General features: G+C 45.8%; 1 protein-coding gene across 1 annotated transcript; it reads left to right on the plus strand.

Annotated features, from left to right (window-relative positions):
- The first annotated feature begins 1,504 nt into the window (after positions 1–1,504).
- LOC125760152 (arylsulfatase B-like) lies at positions 1,505–14,660 on the plus strand. The gene is made up of 10 exons (XM_049419886.1): positions 1,505–1,522; positions 2,734–2,803; positions 5,879–5,970; positions 6,287–6,446; positions 6,814–6,926; positions 7,577–7,687; positions 10,666–10,803; positions 12,201–12,327; positions 13,225–13,572; positions 14,458–14,660. Exons 1-10 carry the CDS (start codon positions 1,505–1,507, stop codon positions 14,658–14,660), a joined length of 1,380 nt encoding a protein of 459 aa, XP_049275843.1.
- Positions 14,661–14,966: the final 306 nt, after the last annotated feature.

The raw sequence follows: 14,966 nt of genomic DNA on the forward strand, positions 1-14,966 counted from the left end.
GAAGAAAACACTATAATGGTTGCACGCTTTACGTTGACGGATACGGTCCTAAAAATTTTGTTCGCTTCGACCTACACGCGGTTTCTCAGTATTGTCACAGGGTCGTGACGTCGACGCGAAGGCAGCAGTCAGCGTGTCCGAGGTAGCCAGAAATTTTTTTCGGGGGGGGGGGGGGGGGGGGGTTCAACCATACTTTATGTATGTTCGTGCGTGCGTTTGTATCTGTGCGTGTATATATACGCAAGCAAAACTGAAAAATTTCGGGGGGGGGGGTTTCAACCCCCCCCCCCCCTTGGCTACGCCCCTGGTTCGAGATGAAACCTGGCCGAACTTGTGGCCGGGAAACTGAAAGTCAAACTACAGCAATACACACTGTACACTGATAGCGGCGAGCAGAGCGTCGGCCGTCGAAAGACTGATGATCGCTGGGAAGCGCCGTCTTTTATACACCGTACATGGAACTTTCCAGCCTTATCACTGGGGGCCGCGCAAGCTCTAGAATAATCTTGACTATTCGCGTCATGTGCTCAATCTTAACAAAATGATCTACTACATTGGTAAATCTCCTAGAACACTGCCGCACGGTCAGCGTCGAGCGTTGCTAACCGCCCTTGCGGGTCAAACCCGAATACATCAAAATAAAACAAGAAGCGGGCGTGACAGTATATTAACCGGTTTTCAAAATAACGCACTATTGCACTGGCAAGAGTGTGTAAAAACAAGACCTTAACGATGAGTCTCGTGAAATACTTCGTGACTCAGAGAACGATGTTTGTTTACTTTATATCGTTTAATTATCTTATATATAAATAAATCAAAATCTAAAAACTAAGCGACAATGAGTCTACGCGGTGAGAAAACAATTGTGTCCCTCTTCAAAACGGGGCGGCGTCTATCTTGTGCCGGAGAAGATGTACACCTATCATAACGAGAAAAAAAATTTCTCCGGATCTCCAATAACATGTTACGACGGCATGGAGGGCCATGCGATGATAAGAAGTGACACATATGATCATCTGAGGATACGCGGTTATGTAAAACGTTATGATCGTATGAAACTTATATAGAATTTTCTTACGATAATATATGGTTATTGAATATGGGGATCTGAGACATGGAATTAAAAAAAAGGAAGTCAAGTCTAAGCTTGCACTAAACCGCGCAAGGCTTAAAACGGCGAAACTGGACAATTCTGAAGGCTAATCTGGTTGCTTCTCGGTTGTTTCTAGGCCTGGAGCTAGGTGATGCAGGTTGTTTCTATAGATTACTTCTATATGGCAGTTTGCACTACGCATGGCAACTCGTTATTAGGATACAAATGAAGCAAGCTCACGCAGTTGAGGAAGAATACGCCTGAATCCATGCCAAGGGAACTTGGGGAAGACCAAAAAAAAAAAAAAACGAAATGCAGCTCCACAACTGTGAAACCTGAGGAAGTGCGTAGCACGGGAACCCATCCATTCCCGTTCGTAGGGTTCCCACTGCTCCGTTTACCAAAGCGTCAATGACGCCAATGTATGAGGTAGGCATGTAGGGTTTCCCTGGCACGAGTACAAAATTGTTAGGGAGATTCGCAAACTCGGTGTGCGACATGTGCCCTACTTTTTGGTGCGCTTTATCGACTTATTGCTTGTTACGGCTTAAGTCCCTCTAAATCTAGGGACTTCAGTTACGGCAGTTGAGATACGCGTCGTCTGCAGCGAGTTCCGACAGGCTGTTTCCCCCTTCAGATGTAGCGCCGTAGAGAGCCTGTGCGAGGAGAAATCGTGCGCTGCGCTAGGCGGTGGCGCCCTCTCTTCCGTGTCGCGGTTATCAGCCCCCTGTTTCCGAAGCGTTTTTTAGCGATTTTAACTTAATTATTACAATTACTCCTTGCTTATCTTTGTCAATTATATTTTTTGTAGACCTTGTTCGTTTATTTTAACCTGGTAGCAAGCATTACTAGCCTTGTTTTAGGTCTGTATTGAGCACTTTATTGTGAGCGTGATCACACCACATGAGATCTACAAACGACAAACCGGGCTCCTAAAGTACTACCCACTAAAAAACTCACAGGGTCCCCTATGCATTCGCTTAAGACTACTCAATCGAAGGTGAAAGCCATCTTCTTTTGCTTCTCAATGGATGTACTGATCCTCTCCCCGCTCCCGCCCCCGCCCCTCCGAAAGCTTTGTGCGCCTAACGTGGCTTTGCACTGCCTCCAGGATCGGAGGCATTGCAGGCCTTGTGCACCTCACCTAGATCACGGCCTCAGTGATCGGCCCACCTCTGACCACGCAACGATGTCATGTGATGACTTCATCATGTAACGTCACGTTAGGTGACGTCATAGTGAGGTCATGCTAATGTCCCAAAATTTTGTCGATCTGTGACGTCATAACGTGATGATGGTTTTTTGCTTCACTCGTGTTGAGGCCGACGGTCAATTTTCGCGTTTGATGAGGCATCTAATGCATTCGCCTTAATAATGCAGAAGTTAGAAATGTACGGTTAAGTTAAGAGTACGGTGTCTGTGTAATGTGTGATCTTGTTACAAGAAACTTGACGCATTAACGTTTTTTTTTTCCCATGAGGAATAGACGCACGGACGTTGGGACACCACTCGGAAGTAACACCGATAAAATTTTCTACAGGGGTGCCGCAGAGTGCGAAGCCTTCGACCCCAGCCAGAGGACACATAGCTCAGCTGCGACTGGCCGTGAAACCTTTTTTTTTTCGTCTTTTGCCTTACAGTTTACGACTCCACCTCCAAAGCGTCCGCCAGTGACTCACGTCGTGGCGCCGCCTGTGTCGGGAAACGGAAGTGAGTGGTCATATCGTATTTCAGTGGGTCGATCGAGTTGCACAGCTGGATCACATCATGCACCCACGTTGCTGTGGGCCTCCGTGTGTCCCCTCTACGCATAGAGTCAATAACCGGTCACTGACGTTGCTGGCTAAAGCACTGTGATGTACATGAGGGGTGAGCCACCTTCGGCTTCGGTTGTATGATATATAGGGGGGGGGGGGGGTGCGAGGGTATACTTACAGAGATTCATGGTTTGGATGGCGTCTTATAAACAACATAGACACTTTGAGAAATTGTTAAATTTTTGGAATTGTACATATTTCGCTTTACTCTTGTAAAGGGCCGGGAAAGGAGGAGAGGAAGTGGAAAGGGGAAAGCGATCGAAAGACAGAGTATGAATATGAACATGAACAACCAACCTGTCCAAAGAATCGCTCTCCTAAGAGAGTGGGTTCCGGATTAACATTTATCACCTTTCTATCCACTGGCGTAGCCAGGGATGGGGTTCAACACCCCCCACTTCCCCGATATTTTTTTAAATTTTGCATGTGTATATATATACGCACACCTACAAACGCACGCTCGAACATACATAAGAATGGTCGAGCCCCCTGAACCTCGAAAGAAGTATCTGGCTACGCCACTGTTTCTATCCTTTCTTTATTCGTATTTTTCGTCGGAATTCGCCCTACGCGGTCGGGAATGGATGGGCACGGCACAGAAAATAAAGAAGGCTGACTTACCGGAGCGTAGAGACTACAAATTGCGGAGCGCACAATCTGAACCCTCCCTCAACGAAAATCCGGCGTCCTATTAGTGTCAGCTAGGGATCCTGTGCGGGCTAGTGACTAACACAGTACAATGCGGTGATCCATGCTTGTTAGAGCATTCCAGCAGTTCTGCAGTAACGAGAAGGCTACAGCTAAGGCGTATATATACCGCGCATCGCTTGGAAGCGCCAGTACGCTGCGCATGCGATGTCTGACAACGCCTTTCTCAGGTAAATCTGCATATTTATTTATTTATTTATTTATTTATTTATTTATTTATTTATTTATTTATTTATTTATTTATTTATTTATTTATTTATTTATTTATTATTGCGATAACAATTATATGGACACTCTCGACGGGTTTTTCCCGTCGCCGTCATGTATCGTGTAAAGTCCAAATCGATAACATCACCACGCGCATCGTATGTTCTAACCGTGGGTAAAAGCGCGCGAGCGGGGCCATCGAACGCTGCTGAGGCAGAGGCGAAACGAGCCGACCCATCTCCGTCGTACGGAGCGCGCATGCGATAACATCAAACCGCGTGCGGGGCGGGCCGTCGATTTCTGCTCAAGCAGAGGGGACAAGCCCCGCCCACCTTGAAGGAGCATGAAGAAACGCGGGGGGAGGGAGTGTCGCTCGAGCAGCAACTGTGAACTCATTATAAGGGCGCGGTCGCGATCATTGGCGCTCGCGCTATCTTGGCAAGCATTAGCAGACGGCTAGTAAGCCCTTCTACGTGCTGTGCTCTCAACGCGAAGAGACTGTGGAAAAACCGCCTCTCTCCCTGGAGCGGCCTTACTTCTTGTAACATAACAAATTGTAGCTATCGCATTTATTTATTTATTTATTTATTTTGTTACCCTCAATCGCCGAAGCTTTACAGAGGGGAGCGGGTTACAACATGAAAAATACAAACAACGAAAAAAAAAACATGCTATTTTATACGTGAACAAGACTAAAGCAAAAAACATCTCTACTCAATGAAACGCAACAAAAGTGAAACGTAAAAATAAGCAATTACATTGCGAAGGTTACATTGCTTCGCCCTTGAGGTGAAAATGTGATTTTTCAAGGTCTTCACAGGCTCTGAGGTGGAATATTGCGTGAAGGGAGGTTACAAAAGGTTACACAATGAAAATGAGCAAGAACCTCGTTATACATATGTTCATAGTATGGTAATGGGTCTAATACGATTGTTAGCGGTAAAGGTCGTATGTAGTTTGTACGATTCGGGCTGAGAGAAAATTTTAAATGTACAGGTAGATAAATTTGAAACACGTTCAAATGACATGTTCGCATAAGCAATTCCAAATCAATAATTAAAAGTGCTGTTAATTAATGTCTAAAAATCACGGGATTAACAACATTAGCTTTCTGTGTCTGGACGACAATTCCAATATTCAATAGCCTGCGGCAGAGCGGACGAATTAAACGCGTTAGCTTTGCTAAAGAGGTGCTCAGTGTTGAAATGACAAATTCGTGAACACGGGTTGTCGCCATGGAACCACCATGGAGTTGTTGCCATGGAGGCAACAACTCCCAACCAGGTTTGCTGCGTTGAAGAAGACAAGACCATTTGTCGGAACGTTTACCCTAGCGACAACCCTGTTCAAAAATTTTTCATCTCTTCGGGGCCTTCATCTCCTCCTGAACTTCGGTCTTGTTTCGATATGTGTTGCTGGTTACACAAGCGGCAGGGTCTTCAAAGTCTATAGTCGCACTGATTGGGAACAACGGCCATTCTAAGAGCCCGATTTCTTTCGGACTGCCCAACGGTACAGCTGAACTAGACAACTTAACTACTACTTCGCGACACGCAGAAAAGTTATAGCTGGGTCCTTCGATACCTTTCTACCTGGTTATAGGAGGCTATGTGCCGAGACTTACTCATCTAAACTTATGTATTTGTTTGTGCTCGCCGTCAGGTCAGGTCCTCTTTAAAAATCTAGCCCCGCACTGCGTCACGTGGCTACTTCAACACTACTTTTTATTTATCACTAGTATTGATTTATAATCAGTTTATAATCAATTTAAGTTAACATATACCTAACATGAGATGAATATTACGAATTCCTTTTACAAACACCTATTTGCATTTATTTTACGTACTTCGTGAACGTTGCCTTCTTAGCGATGCTGAAATTTCATCGCTGCTCGTCCTCTAGCATTATTACTTGCGAAATTCAATGCCTTGCACTCAGTTGCATTCTTGCGTAGCAACGCGGCTTAGCCAGACCACCGGGAATGCCCTTGGAAAGCGGCCAAAATATTTACACATTTTTTTTTTTTTCAATTTTGTTTTATGAAGCTGCGCAGTTGTCTGGGTGTGCCTCGGGACATGTGGTCTATCAACATCTACCGATTCTTCAACGCCTCCGCACATCATCTTCATTCTGGCTGATGACATTGTGAGTACGTGCCCTCATTAAATCGCGATGTCCAACATTCGTGGTGGCGGAATCTTCTTGCCAGTTTCGTCTCAAGTAATGCACGACGAAGAGAAAAGTATTGTGAACTAACCATGAGAACTCGGAAGGAATATTTTGGTAACTATAGTTTGGTAACTAGTGCGGTTGGTTTCGGTAACTAGTCGCGAGACATCGCGAGACGCCGCTGTCTCGCGATGTCTCGCCAAATCTCGAAATTTCTTGATTGGATGAGACGTATAAGGCTTGCGCCTTAATATGATCCGATGTTACTGACTCGAAGCCCTCCGACGTGCAGGGCTGGAACGACGTCAGTTTCCACGGGTCTCGACAGATTCCGACGCCCAACATCGACGCCCTGGCGGCCACTGGTGTCATACTGCAGCGCCACTACTCGGCGTCCACCTGCACACCCTCGCGGACGGCGCTGCTCACCTCTGTATATCCGGCTCGCACGAGTACGTCTTCTATGTACTGCATTACGGTGTTCTGTAGTGTCCTACGCTGACAATAATCTAATCTAATCTAAGGAAGAAAGAAGATGGTGCTATTTTCGCAAGCCTGGCTCGATATTTAGTGTAGGAAATGGAAGTGGGTGTAAAGAGATAGAGCAGGAAATAATTATTAGTACGAATATGGCGGTTGTGGATAAAAAGTTGATGACTCTTCAATGTTCGATCCAGCGCAGAAATTTGATGGGAGCTTTTAGGAGCGAGCGAAAAAGGATGCAGTGACGACTTTACGTCGATGCACGCCTCGTTCGTGTGATAAGTTGTCTAATTTGTTTTCCTCCAACACGCATACTGATTGCCTGATTCGATGCAGACGTTGGCTACGTGGCGTACCCCCCTGCCTCGGAGCAGTCGCTGTCGCTGCGCTTCGAGCTACTGCCGCAATGGTTGAAACGACTCGGATACAGCACGCACATGATCGGCAAGGTACGCTAGTGTGATATGCAATGTCATTAGGCTTCTTTAACCGCAACGTGTGTGCGTCAAATGTAAGCTTGCAAACAGATAACTTTTAGTCATGGAATTACGGGTTAAGTATGCATAAAAAAGAGTATCTATCTATCTATCTATCTATCTATCTATCTATCTATCTATCTATCTATCTATCTATCTATCTATCTATCTATCTATCTATCTATCTATCTATCTATCTATCTATCTATCTATCTATCTATCTATCTATCTATCTATCTATCTATCTATCTATCTATCTATCTATCTATCTATCTATCTATCTATCTATCTATCTATCTATCTATCTATCTATCTATCGTTTTGTGTAGGTACAGCAGAGGTGACATTGCATCATCGGAAAGCAGCTTGAGTAAATTAGTGAGGCGATAGATTTCTGTGTGGTTGATATGCTTTCTGACCGATTGACCGATCAATAAATCAATCAATCAGTAAGTCAGTCAACCAGAAAGACCAACAGTCAATCAATCGCTTATATAAGTGATTTCCTCTAGCTGCTTTTCGACGACACAATGATGTCACCTTCCCTGTCCCCATTGACAATTAGGCATGATGCTGCAACAAATGACCCACACGCAAGTTACAAATATATCTAAAACACGCAGTGGCACCTGGGGTACTCGAGCGTCGAGCACACGCCCACTTGGCGCGGCTTCGACACGTTCTTCGGCTACTACAACTTCGGAGGCTTCTACTTCAACCACAGCGTCGAATGGGTGGGTGCCCGAAATGTACTATTTGGTCACAGCCGATTGGCGAAGCCCTGTTCTGACAATTTAAGATTCATTCAGCATCTGTTGAAAGTTATGAAGCGAATTTCAATTCATTATCGTTGTCCACTAGTCAACAGAATGTTGGCAATAGGTATTTAGGACGTTTATAAATAGGGTAACCAGTTTTAAATTACCGTCCGTACGTTGTATCAGCTTTTGCCAATAAAAAATTTAATGACGATTAATGCGAATTTTATAAGGGTTGGTCGCTTTTAAGAGGTAAGTGTTTTGGCTGTTCGTTATTGGTCATTCGATAGCTCGCTGTTGGGTCATTCCACGCCAAACGTCCCAGCCATTTTGGTGACCATCTCAAATGTATTCGAAAAAAAAAAATATTTCATGGAAAACAGCGAACTGCCTGGGTATTTTGGAGAGGAAAAAAACTTTTTGTTAATGGGAGCCTTCCGTATTTCGCAGAATCTCGTCTGAGTGTTGTTTGTCAGACAATTTATTCTGAGGACATTTCTCGGTTAGATACCAAATTTGGTTTGCATATTAAGCAAAGGCGGTACATTGAGGTGTTCAAAGCTAAATATATTACGCATATTTTTCTGCCATATACGCTTCCAGAAATTTCTCCGAAATGTTCTGTTTTGCATTTTTGCTCTTGCAATACAGCACTATGTATGAATAACTGAGTAATAAAACTTACTTTGCGGAAGGTATATTTCGCGTTAAAATATTGTGAGACCACTGAAGTTTCTCAATTTTACACGAAAAAATCGCGAATTTCAGAAAATCATCATATTGGTCCATATTGAGATGCAATTTACACCACGGGGTGCTCAAACTTAAAATCAGCTTTATACCTGTATAGATCGAAAGCAAATAAATAGTTTCTATTCTTTGGCAAGTTCTATCATTCATTTTTTTTTGTTTTAAGGAAAAAACTAAGTTTTCAAGTTCTCCGTTGACGGCTATATTCACATTTGTTCAGGTATACGGCAGCTTCCTTATTGAAGTTGGCCATTGCCATCAATGAGGAATTTACATAATAATATTGTTTCTTTAAAAATATGTAGTGATAAAACTTGCCATAAAAGAGGAACTATTTAGTTACTTTCAATAGAGGTATAGAGCTGATTTTTAATTGGAGCACCACGTGGTATAAAGTGCATCCCAATAAAGACGAAAATGATGATTTCCCCAAATTTGTGCTTCTTTTTCGAAAAATTTAGCAAGTTCAGTGGCCTGAAAATATTTTAACGCAAAATATGCCTTCCGCAGAGGAAGTATTTATTACTCAGATATTCATACATAGCGAGCGCAATATTAGAATGTAAAAAATGAAAAAAATAGAACATTTCGGCCAAATTTCTGGGGGCGTATATAGCGGAAAATTTTCAGTAATATTCATTAGCTTTGAACACCTCACACAAACGCCTTTGCTTAATATGGGAAAGAAATTTGGCATTGAAACGAGACTCGATACTTTAAGAATAAATTTTCTTACAACACTCAGACGACATTCTGCGAAACGTGGAAGGCTCCCACGTGACCAAGAGCTTTTTCTCCAAGATATTCTGGCCATTCACGGCTTTCAATGCAATAAATCAGCACGATTTTTTTTTCGGATACATTTGAGATGGTCACCAAAATGGCTGGGACGTTTGTGAGTGGAATGACCATGTTTTAGCCATTTTCTTCGTTCGTTTAAACACAGACAATAACCACTATGGTTCAGGGGCGGATCCAGGCGCTTGCTTTGGGGGGGGCGGTTGGTTGTTGGGGGGGGGGGGGGGGGGGGGCGTTGCCCAACTTTAAAACTTCACGTTAGTAGCCAAATGCTCATTATTTTTGTTCTCAGTTGCATTGCTCAGTGCCATTTCATTATCTAAAATTTCGCATATTTCCGCTAAACATTGGGGAACACGTATCAGTGTTGTTGGTAAGAGGAGGGTGAAAGAGGGAAGGGCAGGCCACCTGCTCGATAAATGAGTATTCCCACAACGGCAAGCTCTAGTATTCCTTGAACGTAGTTTCGGAGTAAGCCTCCCTTTGTTACCCCGCCCCCTCCTCCCCATTGCCTTTTTTTCTGGCCGGTCGTGTTGCCAGAAAATGCCCTTTCTATCTCCGCAGCCTAAGGACGGTCAAACGGAGCTTTCGGAGTCGCGCTCGATTATACCCCGCGCACGTGCTCTCGGAGGCTTGCTCGGTACTTCGGCGAATATAATTCACAGCACCACTGCCTGCCTTCCTTCTTTTTTTTTTTTTGGACCAGCCGCTGAAGGTTGACTAAAAGGTAACTTGTTCTGCACGCTTTGTGGGACCACGGCCGGGCTAGACTGCACGTGCGCGCTCAAGCGCGCACGTGCAGTCTAGCCCGGCCGTGGTGGGACGAAAGATGCCAGTTTGAATGACACAGAACAGACTCCTGTCTCTGAGAAAAAGATGGGAGAATTTGAAGACCCCTCGCTTTGCTGAAGAGCTGATGGCCCTGGGAGTGGGGAGGAAACTTTAGCTCGCTTCCATAAAGGCAGCAGTTGCTTTAGCAAAATAGTTGAGGCTTGTGCTCGTCGGTGCCTATTTGAAAGATGCAGGACGCAGAAGAAATCTTTTCTAGAAAGCCTGTTTCGCTCTTAACAAAAGCGCTGGGCTGTGTGAGGGGTGCTTCCCTAGTCTCGGATTGGGATGTGAGGTGAAAAGCGGGGTGGGGGGGGGGTTGGGTTGGCTTATAGCTTTGGGGGGGGCGATCGCCCAATCGCCCCCCCCCCCCCCTGGATCCGCCACTGCTATGGTTCCGAGTACCTATAAGCCGTAACATTACAGTCAAAGTTGTTTAAAACTTAAACTGACATCCAGAAGATGTGATAGTTGTCAGTTGCCTTCACTTCGTCGTAGAACAAATCGTTTTCGTTGCTCTCTCCTCGCACGTCACGGATGCTGCCGGATGACCTGGCCTTGTGGGTGACCTGATGCAGCAAGGTCACTGCGGCGTTGACCTCTGGCACAACGTTGGTCATTCAATGCAGCCCGTCACCGACCTGAACGGCGTCTACTCCACGCACGCGTTTACCCGTCGGGCCACGCAGATCATTGCCGAACACGATCTTCGAAAGGTCAGCCTGTCAATTTCGATTTATGCGTTAGCATTAGGAGTGCCAATACGGAAAGACTTGTACAGTGGCGCTCAATGTGATTGCATCACGGTGGCAATGGTTGAAGGGATCCCAAGCCCTTACTGTAACACCGGCGAACGTGAAATTAGTTTTGGAAATACCAGTAGTCGAAACATTGCTTATGTCCATGATTTCTACGTCGTCGCCACCGTGCCTTGTTGGCTTTTACCACGGGCAGCATGTTGCAACTAATATTGGCAGGCACTGTACGTGCGCAATGGCGTACCCAGGGGGGAGGAGGGCACACCGGGCCCGTGCCCCCTCCCCCCGATATTTTTTTCTTCCATCGAATACACAGCACAAAATGACACTGGATCCCACTTACCTGCCCGGAACCCACGTCGGATCAAAGGCGTGTCGCCCCCCCGCCTCCCCGATAAAAGTTTCTGCCTACGCCACTGTACGTGAGTTATCGCGGTGAAACCTGCGCGAGGTTGAGGTGATGTATATAAAAACATATAAAGAGGTAAATGCTAAATGAAGTTTAACTAAGTTCAAACCAATGCATTATTTCAATGATTCTAACCGGAAGAACGTGCTGACGAGATTCAGCTTAGGTAGAAACCGGAAGTGGAATCAGGAAGTGAACTTAAAGCCGGAAGTTGGAAACGGAAGTGAAGATCTGCAGTGGGAATAATAAGTGACATTAAGACAAGAGTCCGGTACCCAGAAATCACGTGACGAACCGGCAGTGCTATAACGGCACTGGGGTGTAATGCTGAAATCACGTGACAGAAGCGGGAGTTACGTCAAAGGAGGAGAGGGAATATTTAAGTCACGTAATTGAACATAAAGAGGACCGACTTAAAGGGATACTACAGTGAAACAATGAATCGGTTTAGATCGATAAATTGTACTCTTAGAACTGTAATGCAGGTCGTTTCACCATCATAGGTTTATTAGTATCGGAGAAATTCACGTTCAAGTTCTCAAGGTCAAAATTCGCGGTAAAAAAATCTATGATGTCACGGCGTTTGGTGCGGGAATGACAAGGTGGCGTTGCCACGTTCATTTTTCCCTTTGCGTGTTTTCTCGCTCCTCATAGCGCCTTCTCGCGGCAAGTGTGGTGACCGTGGAAATGTGAAAGAGTAATTTGCTAATATAAGAAAAATCGTTCTTCTCTTTGTTGTCCCTTTAATGCTTACGTATTTTTCTCGCATTTAACTTTTTTATATATATTTTTATTTGTGACTACTATCCTCTCCATCAGAGACCATAAGAGAAGAGTGAAGCATCTACGTGTGATAAGTAATGCATAGAGGAAATATATAAATTGTAAAAGAAATACGATAAATAATAGCGCGTACTATATTTCTTTGTTCCTCCTGGGCCCACAGCCGCTGTTCCTGTTCCTGAGTCACCAGGGCATCCACGCCACCTGTGACAACTGCACCACCGAGGCGCCCCGGGAGAACACGGACAAGTTTGCCTACATCGAGCAACACAATCGCACCGTATTGGCCGGTGAGTTCGTTGCTACTGAGCCATAGGCGTGAGCAGGGTTACCCGTTAGGGGAAGGCCAAGTTTCACCACACCCCTACCCATCCCAGCTGGACGATTCCGAAAGAGAAGCATCGCAATGGATGCTGAACTGTGAATGGAGCGATGAAGTGCTCCTCACAAAAGCCTACCTTTGGTCCGCGACTGTCCGGGTGTAACGTTAGGAAGTGTATAGTTCTTGGAATGCAACTTTAGGGGTCCTAGGCAGCCATTGTCGTCAAAAACCTGCATGGCCATAACTATGCGCACTAAACAATGAGATTAAGGGTACGAATGAGCGAAGACATGGGGCTGACTTCCTGCCCCTCTTAGAATGACTGAGGGTGGGGGGGCACCCCTGGCCCCCTGTGAGCACGCCTATGCACTGAGCAACCAGTACGTCCCATTTGCTTACTAGAACTGAAATCTGGGCGAGTTTGTCGGAATTCATATTCAACAAGTGGCACAAAAGGCAGGGACACAAGAAAGAACAGTACTCGTCTGGTCGTCCTGTGCCTTCTTGTGTCCCCGTCTTTTGCTCTACTTGTTCAATATGAATGTGAGTTCAATACGAACATAAAGAAGGAAGATTCTAAGGGCTCGTATTCCTTTGTTAGACCCAATATTAATGAGAACTAATAGACAATAATACAAACAAAAGTATAGAGGGAATGTTATTTACAGTAATTATGACATACATGTGAAGAAAGTAAAGTGGACGAAAAGATAACTTGCCGCCGTCGGGGTTCAATACCTTTTATTAGATACGGGAGTTACCCGCAGTGGTCTTTTCTGGCGTGAGATACGTGCTGAAGGCCTTTTCCATTTCTTTTAGTTTTCAAAAAAAAAAAAAGCGAGTTACTAATGCAGCTAAACGGAAACTTCTTTCGGACGTCCATTTCACGGCGCATGCGCAGGAGCCCTGGACGTTCTGGACGAGTCCGTGGGACAAGTGTTGGCGGCCCTGCAGCAGCGGGACATGCTTGCCCGCAGCGTGGTGGTGTTCGCGAGCGACAATGGGGCTGCACCACTGGCAACAGTGAACAGCGAACTGCCCAACGGTGGCAACAACTGGCCTCTGCGAGGGACCAAGGAAGGCGCCTGGGAAGGCGGGGTGCGGACGACGGCGTTGCTGTGGTCAGCCAGCCTTCGAGACACTCTGCCGAGACCACCCTCCCAGCAGTTGATGCACACGGTGGACTGGGGACCAACTCTTTACGCAGTCGCAGGTGCCGTATTTAGGCCAAAGGGAGACCCTCCTTCTTGCATGGAAATGAGCCATGTGCAAATATTATGTGTGCATTTTGTTGTTGTAGTTGTTGTTTGTAGCTACCGTTTACGCTAACATACGCGTAGGGTGGCCAGGACACCCTCAAGCTGATTGTTCAGCTTTTTACCCCTGGTATCCCGCAACATTCTTGTTGTAAATAAATCAATCAATAAATAAAATAAATAAAAGAACGGATGTGTCTGTATGTAGCGTTAAATACACTGGCCGAGGCGGAGCAGTTTCGCGTGGCAGTTGGAGAGCCGTGCTGCGCATGCGCGAGGACCAGTGACGGCACACGGCGCACGGCTGACCCACCGGAGCCGCCGCCGTGCGCGCCGCGCCGGTCTGCGCATTCCAGAGGAGTGACGTCATAGCAGTTGCAGACGCATTGGCGCGTTCGCATTGGCGCGCCCAGCTGTGCGCCTCCGTTGCGCAGTGGCCGTCTGACGCTGCGCTGGAGCCGCTTGATAGCGGCTCTCATTATGCGTGCATACGCAGACGTATCAGTGGGGGTATACATATAGCGGGGAGGAGGAGGAGGAGGAGGAAAAGAAAAAAGAAAGGACAGGGAGGTTAGCCAGTTGTCAGACCGGCTGGCTGGCGTTTTCCAGTGTGGTATAGCCATGGAGAAGGAGAGCGCAAATGCTGCTAACCGGCGCAGAAAAGCGGAGAAGCTTGACAACCAGGAAATTTAAGCTAAGAATAATCAGCTGAAACTTAGCTAACGCTACATATATCCTGGCATAGCCGGGCTAAGCCACTGTAATTTTTTTTGTTTGAATCCGTCTATGTCTTCTCCATCTTAGTTTGCAATTTTTTGTTTTCTTCCTTATGTCTCTCCTAGGTGGCAACGTTTCGGAGCTGGGTGACGTAGACGGCAGTGACCTATGGTATGAGCTGTCCACAGGAAAAGGCGTAGGACGCAGCGAGGCTCTCCTGCAGCTCGGGGATCGGGACGAGCTGTCGGCCATCATCTCTGGCAGGCAAGAACTCAAGCTTAGAAATCCTTTCCCCGAAATCCCGCTAGGTGGAGGATGGGTCACATAGGGAAACATTAACATTGTAGTCCACCTCTTTATATACTACAAACGAAAAATAGCTACCAGGAATGCATGCTAACAAAAAGATGAGATACATTTCATCGTAGCAATGCAGCACGGCGCATTTCTTGCGCGAAAAAAAGAAGAGAGAGCGCAAGGGAGCAAGAAAGAGGAAGAGGGAAATAAAAACAATACAAAACACCGTAACTGCGGGGAAAAAACGAAATGTGAAAAAGAAAGCATTTCTGCATGACACATTACATTCAAGGCACAGGGGTCCGAAATTTATGTTAGTGCGTTTGCGCAACACGGT

The sequence above is a fragment of the Rhipicephalus sanguineus genome, chromosome 10, assembly GCF_013339695.2.
Source record: "Rhipicephalus sanguineus isolate Rsan-2018 chromosome 10, BIME_Rsan_1.4, whole genome shotgun sequence".
Classification (NCBI taxonomy): Eukaryota; Metazoa; Arthropoda; class Arachnida; order Ixodida; family Ixodidae; genus Rhipicephalus; species Rhipicephalus sanguineus.

Coding starts and splice junctions, on each gene's coding strand:
- LOC125760152 (XM_049419886.1), top strand. Junction 6,447..6,813: donor TGTATATCCGGCTCGCACGA/GTACGTCTTCTA, acceptor GATTCGATGCAG/ACGTTGGCTACGTGGCGTAC. Junction 10,804..12,200: donor CCGAACACGATCTTCGAAAG/GTCAGCCTGTCA, acceptor CTGGGCCCACAG/CCGCTGTTCCTGTTCCTGAG.